Below are 26,914 nucleotides of genomic sequence, written 5' to 3'. Positions count from 1 at the left end.
GTGACGTGTGCCACCGGGGGCACAATACGATAACCTTTTCTCGGACGATCATCACGAAACAGATGTTGATGATACAGTCGGAATTGTACGATGAATTCGTCTTTTAGCTAACATTTCTTATGATTATGGAAAAGCTTTTGTCCCTCTCATTTACATAGTTATATAATACGATGCACGACACTGATTATGAGCATTATTTTATTCGTATCTCCTAATTTGCAACAATTAACACGTTTTAATGAACCCTTAACCAAATCAAGGAGATGACAGTTCAGATATTCATAGGTGGTGGAATCATAGAGATAGCATTGGAATAATATCAAATACCATGTATATTGCAATAAATATTCCTGACACACGTTACTCAAAGTATATCCCATAGCATGAGGCAACAACGAACAGAGAAGTATTCTTGTAGGAGACACACGCATAACTGTCGAAACTAGGGTCCCATATGCACCTGCTGGCGACTTGAACCGCCTGACTGTCATTCTGGCCGACGTGGACTTGCGCAACCAATTTATACCTCTGCCACTGAAACTCCTTGGTCTTGGCAATGATGGTACATACAAGCTCTTTAGCCAACTCTGAACACGTTTCGCCATTGTACGTAGTGTCTCTGAGTCTGTTGTCGAGTATTTCCGACATGAGCTTCTCCATCTTTGTCACGGAGAACCTCTCCTCCGATGAAGGTCTCATTCTGTAGGTGTTCTCCACGTGAAGGCTGACCCGCTTTGGACGGTTGTCCGAGGTCTCTGACCTGTTCTCCTGCGGGGGTCTCCGGCCTCCTGTCTGGCCCACTGTCCCGTTGTTCACTGTACTAAATCTCTTCAGAGTACCTCTCCGCCGGGATGTCCTATTGGACACACCCAACCTGTCCGTCATTCTGGATCTAGGAAGAAGTATTTGTCTTGTACTTGGACGTCCACAATCGAACGGATTTGCTCTCAAATTTCGAAGCATAAAAATAATTGCGGCCAGTTTGTTCACCGATGTTTCTCAATGGACATAGTTCTTCACATACTTATGTCGTATTCAGTGTCTTAAATGTTATCATCAGGTGGTCAGAGCACTAATTGACCCTTAAGTTTGCGTGCAGGTCGTTATGTCGTGCTGGCTAAAATTGCCGCGGGACAAATCAGTGTAAACACTATAGCGTGCATGTATTGATGGTCTATTTGTGGCCTTCGGGTAGGTTGGCCGGAACTCTAGGGTTATGTGCTAAACCCTGCCCAATCCCGCCTGTTAGCCTTCCACAGCGTCAGATAGATTTGCCTGGAAGACAAAGAGTATGGCTTGTATTACAAATACCTCTTAAATCTGTTCAATTTTGTTATTTGCGCATACGGTTGTCATTGGTTACCGAAACAATAATGTTTTGCTTCAGGAGATGGACAGGCGTATAGAGGATGTGAATGAGTGGATGAATGAGGAATTCAGTCAGTGATGGAGGGAGCCAGTTAGTGAGTAAATGAAATTATTCCATAGCTCTATACCACGGCAAACTAGTGGTTGACAGCATGAACAGCGGTAAAGACACGATCCCCTACAATCAACCAGCCCCCATAATGTAACAACCCTATCATGATACGTCCCGGACTAAGGTATAGACTAACGCTTAGTCCCTGAAAATGTATAATTTTGATAGAATCAAACAGCTCCATTTCAATTTAAAAAAGATCCCCAGTGAGATGGGAAATTAGAAGAGGAAAATCTAGACTTACTTAATTTAGAGCTTTTGCATTACACAAAGGACAGGGCGGAAGGAAAAATAATATGATTCAGGGACTGTGATACAGACTAACAGAGGTAGTGCGGATCTATTCTACCACGGAATTCCCATCGGGACATATATAAGTATTCATCCATAAATAATTTCACTTTATCAAAAGCATTTGGTCACCACACGAAATTAATTCTTACACTTCAATGTCACGATAAAGAAGTCTTGATAAAATTTCTAACATGACTCCCCGTGCATTCACACAACTCTACCCGTTTACACCGTTTAACACAAACAAACATAAACCAAATGAAACGGAATTCACAATATGTAAGAGTGTTAAAAACCTTTACCTGGTGTATGTAAGTACAGCATTTATCAAGATGACCACGTTATCACACAGGCTATCTCCGAACTCCTAACATGTCGTCTGCTCCATGACAAAGCGCGCGCTCCTGTCACCAGACGTTCACTGGCGAGGCAGCCGATTGACGTGCGTGCACTCCCCGCTGTTGGCGATCTACATCTGCTCTTGAAAGGGACTCAACAACGGGGTATGTCTCCGGGATACAGGCAACAGAAAGGTTCGCCTGGCGGGAACATTAAGCTGGCTGGAGAAAGTATACGATCCTCTGAAAGATCTCCCAAACACTTTAGATTCCCTCTCCAACGTTTCTAGCCAGGAAGGCAGTAGGAGTGGGTTAGGCCTAACCGAGATTGTTATAAATAGATCGCATGATCAGCATTCATATCGATATCTGTTACTTATTTCTCAATTTTCATATATTGATCTGATCGACTAGGATGGATATGAATCGGTGGTGTTACCTTGCAGTGGTTGGGAACTGAAAATCGATTTCTGATTAATTGGTCGGAGTATGTTCGGCTTCTGCTTGTGTGTATAAACTGTGACGGTTTTATTGAATATGACAGGAGATCCTTCAGGTGATTTTATGTGTTTGCTGTGCAGATATTGCGACGTAAAATCGAATCTATTCCACAAGCCTACCCTTGACTGCTCCGTTTGACTGCCGGGTTAATGTGATTTGACCCCGACTAAAATCATCCTCAGGCATACGATCGATAATGTGGCTTGTTTTGGATTAGCATTATTCTCATGCAGATACGGACCTGGGACTAAGATATTAATGTTCGCTGCGGGCCTACTTAAATGTTCCGAAATCAGCAAGGGGTAGGTCTAGTTGGTCCAATGTATGTATCTTGCTGTAAAGTCTGCGTCAGTGACAACAATCAACGTTACCACCCGGGTTGACAGCGTGATCATCTAATGGTCTTGTGTGGCGATGACATGGATACCATGAACGACGTTATATATTTTTAAAAATTAATTTAACAGTATGTTGAGACTAGTCTGTCTCCGAGACCCTAGAGAATAAATTAAAAAACTCAAGTCTAGAATGATTTAGCAAGTCTCAATTGCTTCAACTGGGGTTGTTCTGGGCTAAATTTGTTTGTTTTTTATCCATACATACATACATACATACATACCACACACGCACGCACGCACGCACATACTCGCACGCGCAACATGCATGCTTTATTGGGTAATCAAACATCGACGGTGTAGATCGTTCCTCATTATATCAATCGCTGGTTTATCTGGTCAAGACTCGATTATTCACAGCCGCCATGTAGCTGCCGTGTTGCTGTTTCAGCGTTAAACTGCGAACGAACAAAACATAGAATAGGATGCATGGACATTGTGAATGAAGACGACATTATAGCGATCAGTGTCCTTGTTCACCTGACCATAGGGAAGGCACTGTGTGTCATACTAGCGGCATAGAGTAGTCTAACAGACATTTCAACTTTAGAACATACAGTCGCACATGGAGATACAGACAATGACACATCAGATGACGCAAACAAGGATGGAGCTGATGACGCAGATGAAGACGGAGACCGGAAATGGAGATGGTGTCGGAAATGGTAACGGAGCTGATGATGAAGAGGAAAACGGAGTTAATGATGCAGATGGTGCCGGAGCTGATGCACATAAAGAGTGAGTGAGTGAGGTTGATTTTACGCCGCTTTTAGCAATATTCCAGCTATATCAGGGCGGGGAACACCAGAAATGAGCTTCACACATTGTACCCATGTGGGGAATCGAACCCGGGTCTTCTGCGTGACGAGCCAACGCTTTAACCACTAGGCTACCCGACCGCCCCAACACATAAAGACGGAGCTGTTGTTGATGCAGATGAGGGCTGAACTGAAGATGGCGATATGACGTTGTTGATGCAGATGAGGGTGGAACTGGAGATGGAGATATGACGTTGTTGATGCAGATGAGGGTGGAACTGGAGATGGCGATATGACGTTGTTGATGACGCATATGGTGACGGAGCTGATGGCAAAGACGGAGACGGGAGATGGACATCGTGACGAGTCGATGAAGCAGATGAAGAAATTACAGAGACTGTGAGGGAACTAATGGACGCATGCAGATTGTGACAAAACTGAAGATGTAGACTGGATAAAGTGACGCAGATGACGATGACGATGGTGGAGATGATGACTCAGTTAAAGAGATGGCACACAGAGATGATAGAGCAGACGATGACTGGAACTGATGACGTAGATGTTGCATGAAATAGCATAGGGATGGATCAACGTGTAAACAAGTGTAAACCAAGTGTACACAACGCCTAAACCAGAGTAAACAACGTTTACGTTCGTTTAATCAACGTGTAAACCAAGTGTGAACAACGTCTAAACCAAGTGTAAACAATGGGTACACTATGTAAAAAACAACGTCTAAACCAAGTATGAACAACGTGTAAACCAAGTGTAAACAACGTCTAAACCAAGTGTAAACAACGTGTAAACCAAGTGTAGACAACGTCTAAACCAAGTGTAAACAACGTATTAACCAAGTGTAAACAATGTGTAAACAACGTGTAAACCAAGTGTAAACAACGTCTAAACCAAGTGTAAACAACGTCTAAACCAAGTGTAAACAACGTGAAAACCCATTGTAAACAACGTCTAAACGAGAGTAAACAACGTGTAAACAACGTCTATACCTAGTGTAAACAACGTATAAACCAAGTGTAAACAATGTGTAAACCAAGTTTAAACAACGTCTTAACCAAGTTTAAACAACGTCTAAACCAAGTGTAAACAACGTCTATACCTAGTGTAAACAATGTGTAAACCAAGTGTAAACCAAGTGTAAACAACGTCTATACCTTGTGTAAACAATATGTAAACCAAGTGTAAACAACGTGTAAACCAAGTGTAAACAACGTCTATACCTAGTGTAAACAATGTGTAAACCAAGTGTAAACAACGTGTAAACCAAGTGTAAACAACGTGTAAACCAAGTGTAAACAACGTGTAAACCAAGTGTAGACAACGTCTTAACCAAGTTTAAACAACGTCTAAACCAAGTGTAAACAATGGGTACACTATGTAAAAACAACGTCTAAACCAAGTATGAACAACGTGTAAACCAAGTGTAAACAACGTCTAAACCAAGTGTAAACAACGTGTAAACCAAGTGTAGACAACGTCTAAACCAAGTGTAAACAACGTATTAACCAAGTGTAAACAATGTGTAAACAACGTGTAAACCAAGTGTAAACAACGTCTAAACCAAGTGTAAACAACGTCTAAACCAAGTGTAAACAACGTGAAAACCCATTGTAAACAACGTCTAAACGAGAGTAAACAACGTGTAAACAACGTCTATACCTAGTGTAAACAACGTATAAACCAAGTGTAAACAATGTGTAAACCAAGTTTAAACAACGTCTTAACCAAGTTTAAACAATGTCTAAACCAAGTGTAAACAACGTCTATACCTAGTGTAAACAATGTGTAAACCAAGTGTAAACAACGTGTAAACCAAGTGTAAACAACGTCTATACCTTGTGTAAACAATGTGTAAACCAAGTGTAAACAACGTGTAAACCAAGTGTAAACAACGTCTATACCTAGTGTAAACAATGTGTAAACCAAGTGTAAACAACGTGTAAACCAAGTGTAAACAACGTGTAAACCAAGTGTAAACGTGTAAACCAAGTGTAAACAACGTGTAAACCAAGTGTAGACAACGTGTAAACCAAGTGTAAACAACGTCTAAACCAAGTGTAAACAGCGTCTATACCTGGTGTAAACAACGTGTAAACCAAGTGTAAACAACGTCTATACCTAGTGTAAACAATGTGTAAACCAAGTTTAAACAACGTGTAAACCAAGTGTAAACAACGTCTAAACCAAGTGTAAACAACGTGTCACCCGTAATACTCATGGTCTGAGCTGAGTCAACCAGAAGCGTTCCATACGTCGACATTGTACGAACGACCTCCAAGGTTGTATAAGATGTAAAATTATTTAACGGCTGTAAACACATAAAGCCGTCGTTGCAGAATAAAATACAACTTGTTATACAACCAGTTACTGGGGAGTATTATCGGTGAATTACAACTTGCCATACAACCAGTTAAGAGGGGATGGCATCGGTGAAATGTGAAAAAAGCATCGCAGTGGCAGGGGACGGACCAACCGACCCCGGTGTGTCGTGTGCGTTGTTTTGACCAAATACTTTTTCCAGTCAATGCTTAAAAAATATTCATATTTCTCTCATAGGAGAAATCAAACACTTACCACTGAGGCTCTTTTTTTCAAAACATCCAGTATGCCCAGTGTACTATTTATGTTTTTATTTAAGCCTGTTTGGTTGTTTTTAGACGCCACACGCAGCATTATCCAGCTATATGACGACTGTCTGTAAATAATCGAATCTGGACCACAAAATCCAGTGTTTGAAATCATGAGCATCGATCCACGCAATTGGCATACGATGACATGCATCAACCAAGTCAGCAAGCCTGACCACCCGATTAGTCGTCTGTTACAAGCATAGTCGCCTTTTACTGCAAGCATGAGTTGCTGAAGACCTTTTCTAACCCGAATCTTCACGGGTGTGTTAAGCTTGTTGACAACATAATTTTTCGAGCATTTTCGGGAACAGCTCCGCCACCACCACAACCCCAACCCCCACCACAACCCCAACCCCCACCACATCACCCCATGGGCCTATCTTGGTCGGATTGAAAGACTTACGAGAATCCAGTGGTACTATGCAAACCTCGACAGCAATGACAGGTACGGCATGGTGCAGACTGTTTGTCAATGTGTGTGTTGGATGTCTTTAGCTTCTCTCCATACAGGGTGTGAATAGATTCACTTTAATCTGATTAGCATCAAATTTCACCAGAGGTGATTTTGTCTCCCCTAATACATCTTTATATTATTGTTCTCGGTTTCTCTAGAATCATTTCTATGCACGGGTGAAGAGTTTTGTATTAATGCTATGATTGTAATGGACTTATTTCCTATTCCAAACGTTGATGGTAAACTAATGGTTGTTTGATTGTCTACGACTAATCGGTGTTCACCAGGATTTGCTTCGATAAAGACGGTATTGATTTTTGTTGTTAACACAATTCTCAGCGGGGGGTGTGACCATGAGCTCGGGTGGGGCAATTAACCCGCAATCACATGTAAACTGAGTACGAAAATACTCTGTACCACAGCCTTTAGATGAGCTTCGAGGGGCAATTATTCCTTAGAACTTTCGACAGATTGGGTGATAAAATCTGTGCGCATCAAAGAAAGTAGTTCCTGTAGTTCCGATTCTGAGTACTGTTTTAGCTATAAATTAAGAAATAACATTCTATTATTTAATGTTTATTATTATAATTACGTTACACCTCGATAAGACTGTGACCAGGGTAACGGGATTCATTTAAGTATTCAAACACCCCAAACATATTTTCAGAAGTCATAAATATCATGTTTCAATAGATTGGGAATGTGTGCGGCAATCATTTAGGTTGCATAGCTCGGACAACTTCTGTGGTTTCACTACTAATGAATACTTTCTCGAAGTCACAGTCCTTATTTCAAAACGCATTTAGAATTGTGACATAGCTATCGTATTCGTAAGATATAAAGTTATTTAATATATAGTATAACGTCAGTTGTCTTGGAGTGAGTGAGTATGGTTTTACGCCGCTTTTAGCAATATACCAACAATATCATGGCGGGGGACACACGAAATGGGCTTCACACATTGTACCCATGTGGGGAATCAAACCCAGGTCTCGGCCTGACGAGCGAACGCTTTAACCACGATGGCAAATGGCGTCGTCCCCTGTCGATTTGCCTATGCGGCCTGTAAATAATCGTGTCCGGACCAGATTGACATTTAAAGTGGCGTTTAGAAGCTGTACCACCAAAGAAGACAGTGTTGTCTTACTTTATCGATACGTCGTGTTGAAACAATACAGAAGTTGAAATCCATGTCGACCAGGTCTGTACGATGACACACAATCATCCAAATCACGGAGTCTGGTCACTGATCCCAGATTCAGTTAGCTCTCACGAGATGCTTTAGATGTTGGGGGTCAGAACTAAAAATAAAAGTATTTTTGTGTCCTGCGAATGCAAAGAAAACTAACACTTAAAGATATACATATGTATCATAAGGTTGACCTAACGGGATCGGGTGGTCAGGCTCGCTGACTTGGTCGATGCATGTCATCGTACCCCAATTGCGTAGATCGATGCTCGTGATATCAATCTCTAGATTTTCTGGTCCAGGCTCGAGTATATAGCTGGAAAATCGCTGTGTTGTGGCCTTAAACAAGAAATAAAAATAAACATTAGGCTTGAAAATATTTGACAGAAAGATAACATCGCCTGGTATATTGTCTCATTCCACTGATTTAAACATTGTATTAATGTTCTCTTGGGGGTTCTTTTGGCCGAGGTCATAACACTATTATGAAATTTGTTTCAGTTAAAATGGCATCCTTTGTTTGCATGGATACTCGGTAGAAAGTTACGAGGATCTTCCCCTATTCTTATAAACATACCCCCGGCCGCGTCATACCAAAAGACGTTAAAAGATGGTACTTGTTGTTACCCTGTCTGGCGCTCGGCATTTAGGGGCTAAAACACGGACTGGTCTGCTCGGAGTCAGTATACTGTGTCTGAGTGGGATATTCATGTTAAACTGCGGCATGGTATCTCAGTGAGCTAGCACTATAAATCGGCATCAGTCCGGACTTGTACAAGCAGCCACACAAACACACACACACGTACATGCACGTCGCTATATAAGTGCAATAATCTTGGACCCATATATATAAGTGCAAAAATCTTGGACCCATTTCACCTCACCTTATAAACATACTGCCACTTTTACCTGTTGTATTGTAGGAATATCACTATTTCGCATTCACCTCATGGGAGGTTTTACTTTTTCCTGGTAAAACCTCAATCTAGGTATGAAGTTTTACTTTTTGTAAGTAAGACCTGATGAGTTCAGAAGTAGATGAAATTTGTACTTAGAGTTTCAAACGTCCAATGTTCTAAAATCGCAGACAAGAAATGAAACTTTATTATGGATGTCAGTAATCGAGCCTGTAATCTCACATATCGTATTTAGTTTTCTAACCCACTGTTTTCCCACTTAGCCACAGGGAAAAAGTGGTGAAAGGGCGGTCAATTTTAGATATCATGACTTAGGTTTGTCTTTGCTGCACTTGTTTCTTCTCTCGCACGCTTTGATCGCATTCCTTTATACCGCGACACACTGTATTGTTTCACCATAACATTTCTCGATGTTTTCTTATTTATCTTGCATTTAGGTTTATAAGTGAGATGAAGCACCCCTCCTCGGTTATTGTTGAGGAAGTAAAACCTCGGCAATCGAGTATCGGCCAATATCTAATAATAATAACAAACAAATTTGCAGGCAAGGCCTTCACAAATGGAACCTTCGGCCTCGTCTACGAGTTTTTCTTATTATTATAAGTTACTTAAGGTCCTGTGCTCGACCATAACCTCGGAGTCGTGCTTTATTCTTCACAAAACACATCCCTACTCGTACACTGACAAAACATTCTAAGGGGCGGTCGGGCAGCCTAGTGGTTAAAGCGTTCGCACGTCACGCCGGAGACCTGGGTTCGATTCCCGACATGGGTACAATGTGTGAAGTCCATTCCTGGTGTCCCCCGCCGTGATATTGCTGGAATATTGCTAAAAGCGGCATAAAACCATACTCACTCACTCAAAACATTTAAAAAGTCGTGTGCCATGCATTGTAAAGATTAGCTCGTGACGGCGCTCGTGCAACAGCGGCAGAGAACACAATCAACGGTTCCTGTCCTTTCCTGAACATTTACTGAAGTGCTCAAATAATAGAATGACGTCACACATGTGCTATACTTTCAACTCCGCAATTGTGTCTCCTTCTCCTGGACATACGCTGTGTTTTGCTTAATCGAAACATATAACAGAGCATTCATGGTGTGTATATTTCATGTCTGATTCATTCCCCCGACAATATAGCTCCCCACGCTTCATACAGCACATTACGCACTTCAAACGTTGTCGATATCTTGTTTATTTCTTATCACGTCTTCGGGGTGAGTCCGGCGGGTGGAGAATCTTTGCCGTGCCCCCCACGTGGCTCATTGTGCGACGAGAAACGGGTCAGCTCCGCTGAACAATATCTATGTGATTGATGTTCGTTATCTTTACGAGTTTCATATTTTCGTGGGTAAAAGAGCTAAGGGTGGTGGTTAATAGACTTAGCATCAAATAAAGAACCACTCTATCAGAACTGTGTAGAATCAATACAATATTCGCGATTAGCTGGGAGTTTTTAATTGACAGGCTCTCTCTGTTTTAACAAGTTGTCACCAGTTAGAAATCGAATACTAGCACGCTTTCTGACTACGTAAGTTTGTATGTTTTACTCAGGTCAAACAGTTTTGAAGCGAATTTCTGATATATACCAAACTGGTTAAAATGAGCTCTCGGGTTGTAGGGGTTCTAGGGGTAGAGCTCTTGGGTTGTGGAGATCCTAGGGGTAGAGCTCTCGGGTTGTGGAGATCCTTGGGGTAGAGCTCTCGGGTTGTGGTGGTCCTAGGGGAAGAGCTCTTGGGTTGTAGGGGTTCTAGGGGTAGAGCTCTCTGGTTGTGGGGATCCTAGGGGTTGAGCTCTCGGGTTGTGGGGGTCCTAGTGGTAGAGCTCTCGGGTTGTTGGGGGTCCTAGAGTTAGAAGTCACATGGCGCAGCGATCTTTGGGATAGAAGTCTCGTGGTGTTTAAGGGTTAGAGCTCTTTAGGGTGGGGTTTAAACTGAGCTGAGGTCTGGGAGATTAGGAGTGAGCGGCTACAGGGTAGTGGAGGCTGGAGCCTAGGGGCGAGGAGCTACAGGGTAGTGGAGGCTGGAGCCTAGGGGCGAGGAGCTACAGGGTAGAGGAGGCTGGGGTCTAGGGGCGAGGAGCTACAGGGTAGTGGAGGCTGGGGCCTAGGGGCGAGGAGCTACAGGGTAGTGGAGGCTGGAGCCTAGGGGCAAGGAGCTACAGGGTAGTGGAGGCTGGAGCCTAGGGGCGAGGAGCTACAGGGTAGTGGAGGCTGGGGCCTAGGGGCGAGGAGCTACAGGGTAGTGGAGGCTTGGGCCTAGGGGCGAGGAGCTACAGGGTAGTGGAGGCTGGAGCCTAGGGGCGAGGAGCTACAGGGTAGTGGAGGCTGGGGCCTAGGGGCGAGGAGCTACAGGGTAGTGGAGGCTTGGGGTCTAGGGGCGAGGAGCTACAGGGTAGTGGAGGCTGGGGCCTAGGGGCAAGGAGCTACAGGGTAGTGGAGGCTGGGGCCCAGGGGCGAGGAGCTACAGGGTAGTGGAGGCTGGAGCCAAGGAACAAGGAGCTACAGGGTAGTGGAGGCTGGAGCCTAGGGGCGAGGAGCTACAGGGTAGTGGAGGCTGGAGCCTAGGGCCGAGGAGCTACAGGGTAGTGGAGGCTGGAGCCTAGGGGCGAGGAGCTACAGGGTAGTGGAGGATGGAGCCTAGGGGCGAGAAGCTACAGGGTACAGGAGGCTGGAGCCTAGGGGCGAGGAGCTACAGGGTAGTGGAGGCTTGGGCCTAGGGGCGAGGAGCTACAGGGTAGTGGAGGCTGGGGCCCAGGGGCGAGGAGCTACAGGGTAGTGGAGGATGGGGCCAAGGGGCGAGGAGCTACAGGGTAGTGGAGGATGGGGCCCAGGGGCGAGGAGCTACAGGGTAGTGGAGGCTGGAGCCTAGGGGCGAGGAGCTACAGGGTAGTGGAGGCTGGAGCCTAGGGGCGAGGAGCTACAGGGTAGTGGAGGCTGGAGCCTAGGGGCGAGGAGCTACAGGGTAGTGGAGGCTGGAGCCTAGGGGCGAGGGGCTACAGGGTAGAGGTGGCTGGGGCCTAGGGGCGAGGGGCTACAGGGTAGTGGAGGCTGGAGCCAAGGGCGAGGAGCTACAGGGTATAGGAGGCTGGGGGTATAGGAGACTAGGGATTAGGAGCTACTGTGAACTGGTGGATGGGGGTCCGATGGAGTCGGGCATGGACTCATATATCATGGATGGGAAATCATTTTTGTGGTATAGAAAAATAAATACACATCGTATTTAATCTGGTACGGGAGCAGACAAAAGGGGCAGGCATAATATAATTGTTGTGGTCTGTAAATTGCCTCCATTGTTACAATGTAACACGAATATAACATGTCGGCATGAAACACGAGCGACTGCGGTGCAGGAGGTAGCCTCGTGCCTGTCTGATTGAGTGAGTATATATATATATCGGTAAATGGATGGGTGAACAGATAGATGTGCTGATGGATGGGTGAACAGATAGATGTGTTGATGGATGGGTGAATGAAGAAATAGGTATGTAGATAGGTTGGTAGATGGATGGATGAATAGATAAATTAGTGGATGGATGAATAGACAGGTTTGTGGATGAGTGGTTTTCATTGTTAGGTTGGTGGGTGGATGGATGATGGATAGACAGGTCGGTGGATGGATGATGGATAGATAGGTCGATGGTTGGATGATGGATAGATAGGTCGGTGGATGGATGATGGATAGATAGGTCGGTGGATGGATGATGGATAGATAGGTCGGTAGATGGATGATGGCTAGACAGGTCGGTAGGTGGATGATGGATAGATAGGTCGGTGGTTGGATGATGGATAGATATGTCGGTGGATGGATGATGGATAGACAGGTCGGTAGGTGGATGATGGATAGACAGGTCGGTGGGTGGATGATGGATAGATAGGTCGGTGGATGGATGATGGATAGATAGGTCGATGTTTGAGTGGTTTTGTTAAATAGTTCGGCGGGGGGATGATGAATCGATTAGTCGGTTTGTGGGTGGGTGGATGGTTGCATAGATAGTAAGGTGGATGGGAAGCGTGCTAGACCAGAGGGTTGGGTGTTTGGTTGTGAAGATTGATGTGTATGTAGGTGGTGGTTAGGGGACCGATTGATAGATGGAAAGGAACAATTGAATAAAAACGATTTCGGCACCATCACCGCCATCATAACTACCGCCGCTGTGGTCGCTATACAGTCTCAGGGACTCCTGGTATGGTCAAAGCACTTGAGTAAATGTTCAATACCATGATTCACGTGTAGAGCCGCTGTTGATCCCTGTTTGCCCCGAGCGTTGGCCCCACAATATCCAGGTAGTACCATCTCATATCGCTGATAAGGGGATCTTTGATCTATCACCTATACAAGAGCGCAGTTGACAAGTGTCTTACTTTCCAAAATAAATTGTCAGATAATATGTTTTGAATGTTGGCTGTTAAGTGTTGCTGTTCAGGTGTTCAGTGAGTGAGTGAGTGAGTGAGTGAGTGAGTGGGTGGGTGGGTGAGTGAGTGAGTGAGTGAGTGAGTGAGTGAGTGGGTGGGTGAGTGAGTGAGTGAGTGAGTGGGTGGGTGAGTGGGAGGGTGGGTGGGTGGGTGGGTGAGTGAGTGAGTGACTGAGTGAGTGAGTGAGTGAGTGTTGTTTAACGCCCATTTACCAGTATTTCAGTCATACATGTACCAATAGGTGTACCTTTGCTGTGTGGGAAAAGACGAACTGATGCAGGCCTTAGACGTTTCCACTGTGGTGAAACTCACAAGCACGGGGCAAACATTTGGTACAAACGAACAATCAATAATCGATGTTTTTTGTATATAACAAACGTATATATAAGCGGTTTGTACTTCGTCTTCCAAAGTTGTTTTTTTTCGCTGCGTCATGAATAATTCACTGATAATATCAATAAGAACTAAAACTGAAAGCTGAAGTGTCACTAAGTGACATTTGATCAGTATAGATATGCGTACGCCATTACAGCAAAGGTATAACAAGGTGTATGGATACTTACTTCTGGGTGTATTTGAAAAAAGTGCGTCTTCGTCACAACTACCGCTTGAAGAGTAACAACCGTGTTATTTTATGTGCGCTTCTTTTGCTAAGGCTCACGGGGAGTTGTCCAAGGTGTGCGTTGGAAATTTAGAGTTGTGCGCCCATTGTTTCTATGGACAACAACAATCATGGCGTCCGACGGAGCAATGAAGATCGAAGTTTTTGGACTCTTGAATGATGTCAATTTTGTCAGAGCAAAATGTTGTGCAGAGGTTTGTGAATTTGTTTTATTTAAATATAAAATAAGAATTATATTATTTGCACATTAAAATGAATTTAAAATAAAAATCGCGAAACAGAACTTAGGATCATAACAGTAACAACCGACTAACAGTGTTGTTTTTTCTAACAGTTGAAGTTGAATACTGTCAAAATAAATCTGTAATCATCTGAAATCGAAATATTCAGTAGCATTTAAGACAGAAGACTGTGAATTACACCAGTGTCTGCATGTGTAGGCCTATGTTTATGCAATATGCAATCATCGTTACATATTTTTGTAAGAGATGTACAGAAGAAAACCTTCAGGCTGTCTGAAGATAGCTCTGTTAATATTATTCGATAAATTAACACTAAGATATACTGTAAATGATGTCAAGTGGCAGGTTTTGGCTGTAGATTCAAAAGTTTTTGTCTCAGTCTGAAACAATATATCATATGGCTAACCACTGGACTGGGTATCCTGTGTGAAACCTATTTCAATATTGCTACTTTTCAGGATTTGCACGCAAAAGACTCACAGGTTGAGGCTCCAGTTATTTATGGCATGGTGGAATTCGACTGGGACATTTTCATTACTGAAAAGAAAAAGGTAAAGTGAAAATATAGTTCTGTTCCAGACATTCTTTTACTATGAAAGCAATTTCATGTGTGAGACTATTAAAATATTATAATAAAGCATATTTCTATTACCGAAGAGAAAAATGATAACATGAAACTACAGAACAATATTCACACTCAGGTTGTAATGTGAAAGCAACTTTGTGTTGGAACGTGAGCACGGAATACCAAAGTGTTAGAAGTTGATAAATTGGCAAGAATTTTGAATTTTAGACTCGTGAGGAGATAAAACTTCCCCCTCAAATAAATGACTATAGTCTGTTGCCTGTCAGCCTAGTCGTCTAAGGCGCCGCAATTCGCTGTGCAGAGTTGCGTCCCTTGGGCACGAAAGAAACCTATGATTGTGGGTTCGAATCCCAATTCGCCCTGATTATGTTTCTAGGTTTGTCAGCACCATACCCGTGCTCGTGCATTTCACCGAAGTGGTAAACGTCTGAGACCTGCATCACTTGGGGCTTTCCTCCCTCATTAATCTGATACACTGTGATACAATTAGAATAATGTTAAAAGTGGTGCTAATCCCAACTCACTCACTCACTGTTGCCTATCACATGATAGTGTTTTAAATCCCATGATGGGATGCATACCAGTGACCTTGGCCTTCAGGAAAGTGGTCAGATTGTTTGATTCTCATCATACCATGCTTATTAAAGCTTTGCTTCCGCACGAGGCTGACATGTCATGATGTAGCTGAAACACTGATGAGGTGAGGTGAGGTGAGCTGAAATGGGGTTTAACGTCGCATCCAAGATTATTGCACTTATATAGCGACGTGCATGTACGTGTGTGTGTGTGTGTGTGTGTCTGCTTGTACTAGTCTGGACTGATGCCGATTTATAGTGCTAGCTCACTGAGATACCATGCCGCAGTTAAACATGAATAGCCCACTCAGACAAAGTATACTGACTCCAGGCCAACCCGTCCTTGTTTTAACCCCTTAATGCTGAGCGCCAGACAGGGTAACAACCATCTTTTAACGTCTTTTGGTATGACGTGACTGGGGATCGAACCCCGGACCTTCCGCTCTCTGGGCAGACACTCTACCACTAGACCACGGAGCCAGTCGAAACACTGATGAAAGCTGAAGTTAGCAAACCGTTTGTTTCAGGAACTGAGGGGTGAAGCGTGGGTATTTGAAGACAAGGCAATAGCTTTTGTGAATGGGCAGCTGATAGGTGGACCGGAGGACTTCCTCCTCTGGGCGGAGGAAAACTACAGCTTTGAGGAGTTCCGACCAGAAGCTCTGTATGAGACTCTCACAGAGGAGGGGTACAAAAAGCACCTCAATTCAACTGATGTAAGTACTAGCATCATAGTATTGTTTCAGTGGGACTTGCCAGACATTACTCATTTATACATAGGCTTATTTCATGCCTCTCGTTTTAACTTTTTTTGTACCGGTAAGTGATATTTTTCAAGAAAAAAACTCTTAACCTGTTAAACCTCCTCAGTGTCTGACATAGCTGTCTGCAGCTCTCCCGAGGCTGGTAACGTGTCTGTCGGGACAGGTGTAATTGATTCCAACCTGCCCGATACTGACAAATTTGAATGAGACATTGACATGGGACTCACTTACCTGAGAGCAGGGGCTACCTCAGTGATTATGAAGCTGTGAATGTTAACACAATCTCATTAAAATCACACCTCAGTTCTGGCTACCGCTAAACAAAGATCTGAGGACATCCCATTACGGGTCACCTCAGAACGACCTTTCATCTGACTAATCAGAGCATCGCATACCAGATTATGAAAGTGACAATTGGAATGTGATTTCTGATCATGCAGCCTCGAAATCTTTAACTCTGAATGATAGTTACGGGTTTAACGACTGTATCCATACAATCTAGATCTAGACCATCTATTACCTATTCCAGAATGTTCTTTTGTTTAGGTTTCAAATTTGTAATTCAAAAATTTGTCAAAATACGTTTCGAAGCGTAATCGCCAATTTGCAATTAGTGCCGTAAAGCACGAGAAAGCTGCCTTCTGATTGGTCATTCCATTGGTCAAAGGTCGCGCAAGGTCGGTCTGACGTGACCCGTAATGGGATGTCCTCTGATCTTTGTTTAGCGGTAGTGAGAACTAAGATCTGATTTTAATGAGATTGATGTTAACAGCACAGAACAAAGTAAATCTGTAAAAAATGAGAGTGATTATTTATAGTTACAAAATGCAGGCCTGTCACTTTTAAAGACAGTTACATGTTTTATTCAAGTTACGACTGTTGTAAGTCGTTAGCTCTATGATCGCTTTGTACAACGGCACCCCGACTATATAATGTTTTGATATGTAATATAATGTTTTGATATGTAATGAATCAATATAAAAGTATTCAAGTTGATGGAGATTCAGCATATTTTAACTACCCTACTTAGCATCAGCATGCCCCATGGCATGGATTGGTGCTCACAATATCAATCACTGGATTGTCTGATCCAGGTTGTATCATTTACAGACCTCGCTCCTATAGCTGGAATATTGCAGCGTCAAACTATAAACAAAACAATTCCCGACATGCAAGCTTGTGCCAGTCAAAGGATCATCTGTTCAGTGTGTGATATACAGTGATGCCTTATTAATCTGGATGGGACCGTTTGGTGTAAAATCTACCAGATGAATTACTTGGTATTAATTAAGACATGCCAATAAGTTTTGTCTGTACGGATGAAAAAATAATAGTCTTGGTTCTCATCATTAAGTCTGCCGCACATTTCGTTATTTCCATTATAAAAAAAATTAATCCTAATACTTAAAAACAACACGATCCAGTATAGCACACAGTTACTTCCCTTTACATGTGCGCTGCTTTACTGCACATCTTGTGTTATGGTCATGGCGGCAATAGGAGTATGTATGCTTGTTTATGTAGGGAGGCCCTTTCTCAGGTTGATGGTACACGACTGTTTATTTGGTTACATACTAGTTTGAATAAGGCCCCCCCCCCAAAAAAAAACAACAACAAAAAACACACACAATAACACACTGTCTGCTCGCACTTTATTTTCAAAAGTCATTGCCTGAGAACCAATTCTTTATTTTTTTTTGTAAGCCTAAAGTAGTGTTTTCAGATTAACAAGGTCAGTACTAAGAAGGCTTCACTGTAGACAACACTATGTGATGATGGGGAAGCCGGTGCAAGTCAGTTAGTCTCACATCATCTTTGTTCTTTCAGCATGACTTTGTGTACATGGATGTGAAGATTGGCAACGAGCCAGCTGGGAGATTAGTCATAGAGGCAAGTATTCTATAATGTTTTCACATGCATGCAGTTTGGTTTAGATTTCTCTGACTTGAACCATGTTATGGTTAATACATTATTTCTCATTTCTTATATAATCTTGCATGATGACCTATAGTTGACTTGTTTGATCAGCATGACTTAGAAGTTGAAGGATGACAATTAATGGATAACAACTTCTTTATGTATAAGGACATGGCTCCATTATGACAGGCTCTGCTATCAGGCATGATAGAGGAACTTGAAATTAAGACAAGAGATATTATTTGGATGAAATGGTCCCGGATGTGGAGGTACTGGTGGACTGCAGAAATGAGCTTAACCCCTGTTAAGCGACCCCAACTGCAGCAACCGCTGCCCTGCAACAACCGTTGCCAAGCAACCCATGTTGCTTACCAATGCAGTGCTCGCTGCCCTGCAACAACCGTTGCCAAGCAACCCTTGTTGCTATGCAGCTAGCGCTGCCAGGCAAGTACCATTGCCAAACCATGAGCGAGGGCAACTATTGTTGCCAAGCTGACCATCCGCCTTAAAGCGGACACTAAGTCATCTTCTGTAAAGCAGAATGGATAAATTGGTTCCTGCTGTAAAGCCGGCAACCCTATCCTATATAATTTATAATTTGGGATGTAACCCAAGTTGTCAAATGTAACTTGTAATGCAGTCCACCAGCACCCTGCCCATCCGCAACATTTTATTCATGACCACATCATTATATACAAACATAATGCTCCAGTAAAGTTCCACCAAATTGACAACTGCAAAGCTTGAATAACTTGGAATTAAGGATAACAGGGAGGGTGGGTGCAACAAACTACAGATGAATGCGCGAATATATGTTGTACGGCTGAAAGTGCAAGTGCTGCGTGAGGTCATAGAAAATATAAACAAACGCTCCTATACCGGACGTGGCAAGAGCAGATCTAGGCCAGACACGATGGCACCATGCAAATCAGCACATAGCCGCACGGAATGGAGGTATTTAGCTGTAATAATATTAGCATTGGTGCCAAGCCTGACATAAAGGCATTTTGTTCTTATGACTAAATGCTATTAATTTAAGTTACTGTGAAGGAAGCTTTTTGGTATGGATCCTTATACTGTTGTCAAGCAAGACTGAACGATGAACATGGCACAGAATATATATAGTAGGTGGAGGATTAACGGTAACTATTTTAACAATTGCATACGTGAGGGGGGTTAACATGAGTAGGTAATGACAATACTGATAATACTGTCACAATATGATGGACAGAACACACATGAGGTGGAAGCCAATGGGACATGAAGCCAATCAAACTGTGAGGATAAGTATATACATATAGGTGTGGTGATTATTGCTTAATGGGTTCATCATAAGTAGGCGGATGGGATGAAAACTAACAGGAGCAGTCCACATTGGCTGCCACATTGGCTGCCACAAGCCATCAATCAACAGAGGTCAAGGCTACTCCTTTACTCTGTAGCCACCTACGTGATCAAGTACAACTGACCGGAGTGGGGGGATCAATCATTATTGTGTGATAGGGACCAGTCATTATTGGATATTGCAACACTACTCAGTCTAATTGACCAATCAGATTGCGAGTTACAAACAAGCCTCAAATTTGGATGGTGATATCAACACAACAGGGTTACCTGAGTTGCATTGATTACAATAGAGTTTGCAAGAAATTCAACATTGAAAAACTGATCTACTCGCAAAAGAAAAATCCTCCAAAATCTTGTTGGTGGTCTTCTTGTGCATTAAAACTGGCGGTGGCAAGTCCTCTATTATCCATTTCCTTATCTCGACATTTCATTGCTTGTTAAAATAATACTACAAATCAAGGGCGGGTAATTTGAGGTCGCACATACCACGGGAAGGGATCCAGGGGTAGGTGCAGGTGTAGCACGCCCTGGAGGTAGAGGATGTGTCATGGCACAACAGCTTCACTCTAGTAATAAGAAACTCTACATGTTGCAGCAGTCACTGGCATAATGTAGGTAGCATCGTGACTGTTACACAGATTGTTGGCACCCGTGAATCATATATAAAAAAACTCATTCACTGTTTTTGTCATTCAGTGACACATTTAAAGGCTTACAAGCAGTGATCCGGAAACCGGTTTGTGCACCAGACTTGTCCGATTGTGACTGCTAAATGTCCGATTTGAAATAGTGCAGACTGGACATTTTAAAATTTGCCAACAGAACATTTTTGACCTTATAACCTTTAAGTTACTTGATTTTCTCGTTACACGTCAACATGGGTGCACAACGTGACAGTTCCAATTTTCGTGTTCAATTTCCCTTTTAAGATTTTTGATTCTAAGTTATTGAACTATTTCAATTATTTACGCTACTGTGTTAAAAAATACAATAAAAAACCTTGATGTATAGTGTTATGTTCATTTAAAACTTCTATTTTCTATGAAGTATTTGTTACACTGGTTAATGGGTTCCAAGTTTTTTTTTTCAGTTTAGAACTATATGTCGAGTTTTTGTTGCTGGTGTTACCGAGATGTTCCAGACAAAGTGTAATCTCTGTTCCTGTTGTAGCTGTTCAGCAAAGATGTTCCGAAAACATGTGCCAACTTCAAGGCTTTGTGCACGGGGGAGAAGGGAGAGTCACCTGAATCACACTACAAGCTCTCCTACAAGAATTCCTTGTTTCACAGAATCGTCCCCAATGGTTGGATTCAAGGGGGAGGTAACTGATGCCTGACTACTTGAAGAATAGCCTAGAATTATGGATTATCTGTCCTGAGAGAATTAATATTGTAAGTCCTAAATATTTTGATTCACGACGGACAGATAATACATAATTCAGAGTTAGATTCATTTCCACATTACCAGTATTTTATTTGTAAGAAGTGGGTGGCCTGGTCACTGAAGGGCCCCTAGCTTGCTGTCAGTGTTCAGAACAAAGATGCATACAATCTTCTATAATGTTTTGGACAATGGATGACATCATCTTCAATCAAATGCAAAAATTCACTGTCATGACAGCATATGTGCAGGGCTGTTTTGAAGACAATTACAAAAGGCTTGAACTAGCTAATTTCTTTTCTTTGGAAAGAACAAACTGTATTCTTTAGACACTTTAATATGGTCTTCTATCAGAGACCATTCTCTGCTTCTATATAGGATGGTCAGGTCACACTTGAATAAAAACAGTTGCGAATTTGATTTTGACTTCTCGATATTTCAATCCAGTATTTACTGTTGTGCAACGTGAGGCATATTATTCCAGTAAAGCAGGAACTTGTTTACTTCAGTGTACGCATGATCAAATCATTTTATGTCTATCTACATTATTTTTGCCAGGGCTCTGGTAAAACAATTTACAATTGAACATTACCCTACTCTTCAGACGTACAGCAGGTTCCAGGGTAGTTGGGTAATGGGGGATCGGGTACCTGGTAGTAAATTTGGACTTGTCCCAGGCTAAGTTGAAATATGCAAGCACAGGGTGACCGTGATGGGTGTGTCCATGTGACATCCTTGATGTGCATGCCTATGTCTGTCACTCCTGCATCAGTAGCTCTGCGATGCACATCTACTCACCACATCTCCCTCCACACTTTTAACTGTAAACATCACAATATGTGCACACGCCATATGACATCACAGGTATGTTGGCTGCAGCTAATGTGCTTACTCAAGGAACATGGGACTATACTGATCAGGTATATACACCAGTGTCCACAGTTCTGCAGTCTGCGTCTTTAGCCTCTCGTCCGAAGCCCGAGTCTAGTACAAATCTGTTCATTCTAGTATTAGCTTAGCTGGTAATAGTCCATATAATAACATGAAAATCTGCTGAAAATGATGCTACGTGCTATGTTTGGAGTAGCAGACGCAAACGTTTGTGGTACAGAATGGTTCTGGTGTTCCTTCTGTGTTTAAAAGTACATGTTTGTATCAATAACTGATCAACATTACATCAGAAGGTACACATAAAGTGTGCACTATTGAGTTTACTAGGAAATGAAGGGAGATAACTCCGGCAAGTTTATCAGACTGCACAATATTCAAATTCATTCCTTTGTCAATTAAACCTGGTTCCCTCACAACAGCCCATATCTGCATGTATAAAGCCACAATGTCAAAGACTACTTGATACCTGTAACTCAAGATTTTAGACACATTAAGAAACATTAACATATGCTGTATCTGAAAGCAAGTTTTTTTCAAATGATGGGGACTCAGCTTTTACTTGTCAAGGCCATCTATCTTTCTGTTGTGATAATCTGATCCTCAAATATGATACAGCTAACCTGTGTATGTGTGTCAGCGATATGAAACATCTACCTGTGGATGTACATGTATTTGGAAGCTCTGCTTTTGTTAGTGATGTCTTTTTGTCATTTCAGCATTGACTTAACAAGAGTCTATTGCAAAGTTGGCTCCAGAGGAATTGTGCATAGGGTTTTATCATATGCAGTTCCTTTTGGGGCTAGTGTAGTTAGATAAATGTTCTGTAAGTTGGAATTGTTTATTTTCTCCAGATATTTACCATGGTAGAGGAAATGGAGGCGAGTCTATCTACGGGCCAGCCTTTGAAGGTAACTCTAATTAGACAAGCAAACTATCACGCAAAACACAGGAGGTGTCATTCTACAATAACAATGATTCGTTGCATGAGGTGAGATCAGGTTTTCTGATATTTGTTCAAAGTAATTTTTTCTTAATGAGCTCCAGGTAAGAAACATCTCCCAGCCTTTAGATAATTTTGGTAAACAGTTTGTAATTTCAAGTTACTTTTTTGTTTGTTGGTTAACGCCACACTCAGCAATAATCCAGCTGGAAGATAACAACCTGTAAATAATGGATTCTGGACCAGACAATCCAGTGATTTATTTTGTGCAAAAAAATCTATCCGCGCTGGGTGTGAGATGGCATGCTGATACCGCTAGAAATTACGTAACTGTTTAATCACGATATCCTTCACCATTGACATAAGAGTAGGAAAAAGCTGGTTTAAGCTGAGCATCTTAAGAGTCATGGCAATTTTATGATTCTAGACATATACACATGTCATTGCTACGTGGTATTTCCTATTGTGGTTGCAGACTTTGGTAAAGTTTTAAGGCAGCCTAACATTGGTCTTTATCTTTCACAGATGAGAACTTCTCAGTACCCCACAACAAGCGAGGGATAGTCAGCATGGCCAACAAAGATCGACACACGAACGGCTCCCAGTTCTTCATCACGCTCCAGCCAGCAAAATGGATGGATACAAAATATGTTGCATTTGGGTCAGTAGAAGCAGTGTAGTACTTTTATACTCCCCAGGGAGCTGAGCACGCTCAGAAATGTTATCTTGTTTCGATGTACAAGAATGTACTGTCACAAATTAAACTTTGGAAATACATGGTAAATAAGCATGTTAATGTACAGTATGATTCACAAGATAAGCCTGAGATTCAGGAATTAAATTCCAAAGGACCGACCTGATATTTTTCGTGTTTGCAGTGTAATTGAATGTCACAAATTAAATAGGGCAAACACATGGAAAATGAGCAGAGAAACATGATAATTGCACAGTATGACTCATCTTCCCAATGCAAGGGAAATAGCTGACTATAGAAGTCCAGTTTCCACCCTTGCCAAACAGGGCTGGTATTATGGACTTATAGTTTGGCTGGACTAACCAGTCTATGCATAGTCAAGTCAAAATAGCGTAACAAACTTGACATTCGATTTGTCAACTGCTGTGCAGATTTTGGTTGATTGCAGGATTTGTAAAGCATATGTACTGCCAACTTGGCGTCAACAGATATTTTCCAAATCTTTTCATGTTCTTAATCAAGGTGCTCACTTGATTTGATGCACTTTGTGAAGTAAGACCTGTTTTATCACAATATAGACCTTGATTATCGATCAGATCGTCTCAGGGCGCGCCAATTTGTTTGAAGCAAATGCAACTGTTGTGAGAGATGGAATCTGATTAGTCAGTAGGAGGGACATGGGAGGGGCAAAACTCGTAATGGTTACTGGGGATGCTACCATCGAGCACAGAAATTCCAGCCTAGTTTAGCAAGGATGGAAACTGTACTTTTAGAGTCAGTTAACTCCCTTAAATTCATGGCACTCTTGAAAATAAATCTATTTCTATGCCTGGTGTTGGCTTCGTGACACAGTGATAGACTTGTCTCTACCATTGGGTCTGGGTTTGAATCCCTACATGGTGGTAATGTCCCAATGATCCGTCTTTATTGTGCTGTTTGGTTATTCAGTACAACAAACGAATGATTATATACCTATCTAATTAGTTATTCAGCCATTTGTTAAAGCATGGGACCCGTGAAGATCCTGGGTACAATAGGTCTTCAGCAAATGGAGACTATGCTTGTCGTAAGAGGCGACTAACGGGATCGGGTGGTGAGGCTCGCTGACTTGGTTGATGCATGTCATCATATCCTAATTGCGTGGATTGATGCTCATGATTTCAATCACTGGATTGTCTGGTCTAGACTCGATTATTTACAGACCGCCACCATATAGTTGGAATATTGCTGAGTGCGGCGTTTATGATTGTGATATTGGCGTGTTGTATGTGTGTTTAGATTGTGATATTGGTGTGTTGCATGTCTGTTTATGATTGTGATATTGGCATGTTGCACATGTGTTTATGATTGTGATATTGGCGTGTTGCACATGTGTTTATGATTGTGATATTGGCGTGTTGCACGTGTGTTTATGATTGTGATATTGGCGTGTTGCACATGTGTTTATGATTGTGATATTGGTGTGTTGCACATGTGTCTAGATTGTGGTATTGGCGTGTTGCACATGTGTTTATGATTGTGATATTGGCGTGTTGCAAATGTGTTTATGATTGTGATATTGGCGTGTTGCACATGTGTTTATGATTGTGATATTGGCGTGTTGCACATGTTTTTATGATTGTGATATTGGCGTGTTGCACATGTGTTTATGATTGTGATATTGGCGTGTTGCACATGTGTTTATGATTGTGATATTGGCGTGTTGCACATGTGTTTATGATTGTGATATTGGCGTGTTGCACGTGTGTTTATGATTGTGATATTGGCGTGTTGCACATGTGTTTATGATTGTGATATTGGCGTGTTGCACATGTGTTTATGATTGTGATATTGGCGTGTTGCACATGTGTTTATGATTGTGATATTGGCGTGTTGCACATGTGTTTATGATTGTGATGTTGGTGTGTTGCAGCCAGGTGATCGAGGGCACGGAGACGTTAAGGAAGATGGAGCAGCAGGAAACAATGAACGAGCGACCCAACCAGGAGGTCAAGGTCACTCATTGTGGGGTCTGCAAATATGAGTTTTGAGATCATTTGAAATATGTTCTTGAGATATGTTACATGTGATAAGGCCAAATTGAGATCATGTTTTACGTTTTTATTCGAAAATAGATGTAAATAAATGTCCATACCAGCAACCATATGCAAAAATAGAAGAAACACTATAAAAGAGCTATCCCAACATGGCTGTCTGATAAAAATAGATTCAGACAAAAATATATCTATACATATCACAAAAGTGATGCAATGCATATACAACCAGGAACCAGTCCATGAGAAGGGTTTAATTGGAGTATTTGACACATGAAATAACGTCTTCATGGAGAACATGACAGAGTAGGCGTCAGTGAGCAAGGACAGGTCATTTTGAATGAAACAGAACTTGTAAAAAAACATCTGTAAACATTTGAGTTTAGAGTGCATTAGTAGATTCCAGAATCACATAGGTCATCAACAAAACTTGTAAATCTGATCTTGGTACTGGAATAATGCATACAGAAGGGAGAGGTCAGATCAGATTGGTTAACATGGTGTCACTGGGCATTGCTATCTACTCTTGATGTATTTTTAAGGCTTGACATTTCCATTTTTTGGTTTACATATTTGGAAAGATATTGGGAAAGATTTTGTTGGTAGGTCAACCAAACAGATTAAATAAAAGGCAATGTACTGGTTGTTTCATGTTAAAGTTTGATTTGGATCGCTAGGGATAAATGACTATTTTTTTAAAAGAATTTTGTTTTCATCAAATAAATTCTTGGCTTGTTTTATTGTCAAAATGATCTTTACCATCCTCAGTTAATGAAATATTCTCATTCTGATGTTTTTCCTCTGAATCGTATATTTTTAAAACTGGCAGATCCATGAACCAAGCCTAATTGAGAACAGGAAAAGTGGGTTGTTCATTTCGACATGTTTTTATTGCCTTCTTGCATTGTCATATAGTTTTTAATATTGTATATATTTCATATTGGATTAAAAATCAACTTGCAGGTGTTTTTTATATTCTTTTCATAAGTGAAATGAAAGAGGGTTTAAAGTTGCATCCAAAGTGTGTGTGTGTGTGTGTGTGTGTGTGTGTGTGTGTGTGTGTTATTTTGCTAGAACACTGAGATACCATGCCGCAGTTAACACATGGATACACCACTACCCAGACACAATACACTGATTCCGAGTTGACCATTATGCCCAGCGCCAGACATTGTAACAACTATCGTCTTTTTAACATCTGCGGTATGACGCAACTCAGGATCCAACTTCTGACCTAACGCTTTCCGGTAGGTGCTTTATCCACTAGACCATGGAGGCTGTCTCAGGTAGACGCTCTATCCACTAGACCATGGAGGCAGTCTCCAGTTGATTCTCTATCCACTAGACCATCGAGGCGGTCTCAGGTAGACTCTCTATCCACTAGACCATGGAGGCGGTCTCAGGTAGACTCTCTATCCACTAGACCATGGAGGCTGTCTCAGGTAGACGCTCTATCCACTAGACCATGGAGGCGGTCTCAGGTAGACGCTCTATCCACTAGACCATGGAGGCGGTCTCCGGTAGACGCTCTATCAACT

The 26,914-nt window shown here is 42.1% G+C and overlaps 2 protein-coding genes across 2 annotated transcripts; one reads left to right on the top strand and one right to left on the bottom strand.

Annotated features, from left to right (window-relative positions):
- Nucleotides 1-296: 296 nt before the first annotated feature.
- On the bottom strand, nucleotides 297-1,238 carry LOC139475818 (dynein light chain Tctex-type 5-B-like). Its single transcript, XM_071259021.1, has one exon. It carries the CDS (start codon nucleotides 961-963, stop codon nucleotides 361-363), a length of 603 nt encoding a protein of 200 aa, XP_071115122.1. The 5' UTR covers nucleotides 964-1,238; the 3' UTR covers nucleotides 297-360.
- Nucleotides 1,239-14,114: 12,876 nt separating this feature from the next.
- Nucleotides 14,115-26,298, top strand: LOC139474258 (probable inactive peptidyl-prolyl cis-trans isomerase-like 6). The gene is made up of 8 exons (XM_071257188.1): nucleotides 14,115-14,201; nucleotides 14,708-14,800; nucleotides 15,938-16,126; nucleotides 18,002-18,064; nucleotides 20,609-20,759; nucleotides 22,561-22,617; nucleotides 23,175-23,310; nucleotides 25,256-26,298. The coding sequence occupies exons 1-8, from the start codon at nucleotides 14,118-14,120 to the stop codon at nucleotides 25,371-25,373; spliced, it is 891 nt and encodes a 296-aa protein (XP_071113289.1). The 5' UTR covers nucleotides 14,115-14,117; the 3' UTR covers nucleotides 25,374-26,298.
- Nucleotides 26,299-26,914: the final 616 nt, after the last annotated feature.

This window comes from Haliotis cracherodii, unplaced genomic scaffold (genome assembly GCF_022045235.1).
Source record: "Haliotis cracherodii isolate W230 unplaced genomic scaffold, xgHalCrac1.p SCAF_3, whole genome shotgun sequence".
NCBI classification, from domain to species: domain Eukaryota; kingdom Metazoa; phylum Mollusca; class Gastropoda; order Lepetellida; family Haliotidae; genus Haliotis; species Haliotis cracherodii.
The sequence above is the reverse complement of the archived record's forward strand: the minus strand, read 5'-3'. Positions and strand labels throughout refer to the sequence as shown.

Excerpts from the sequence above, each read along its gene's own strand:
- LOC139475818 (XM_071259021.1), bottom strand. The coding sequence starts at position 963 with ATGCTTCGAAATTTGAGAGCAAATCCGTTCGATTGTGGACGTCCAAGT.
- LOC139474258 (XM_071257188.1), top strand. The coding sequence starts at position 14,118 with ATGGCGTCCGACGGAGCAATGAAGATCGAAGTTTTTGGACTCTTGAAT. Across the intron at positions 18,065-20,608 it reads CTGGGAGATTAGTCATAGAG|CTGTTCAGCAAAGATGTTCC; the intron begins GCAAGTATTCTA and ends TTCCTGTTGTAG. Across the intron at positions 20,760-22,560 it reads TGGTTGGATTCAAGGGGGAG|ATATTTACCATGGTAGAGGA; the intron begins GTAACTGATGCC and ends TATTTTCTCCAG.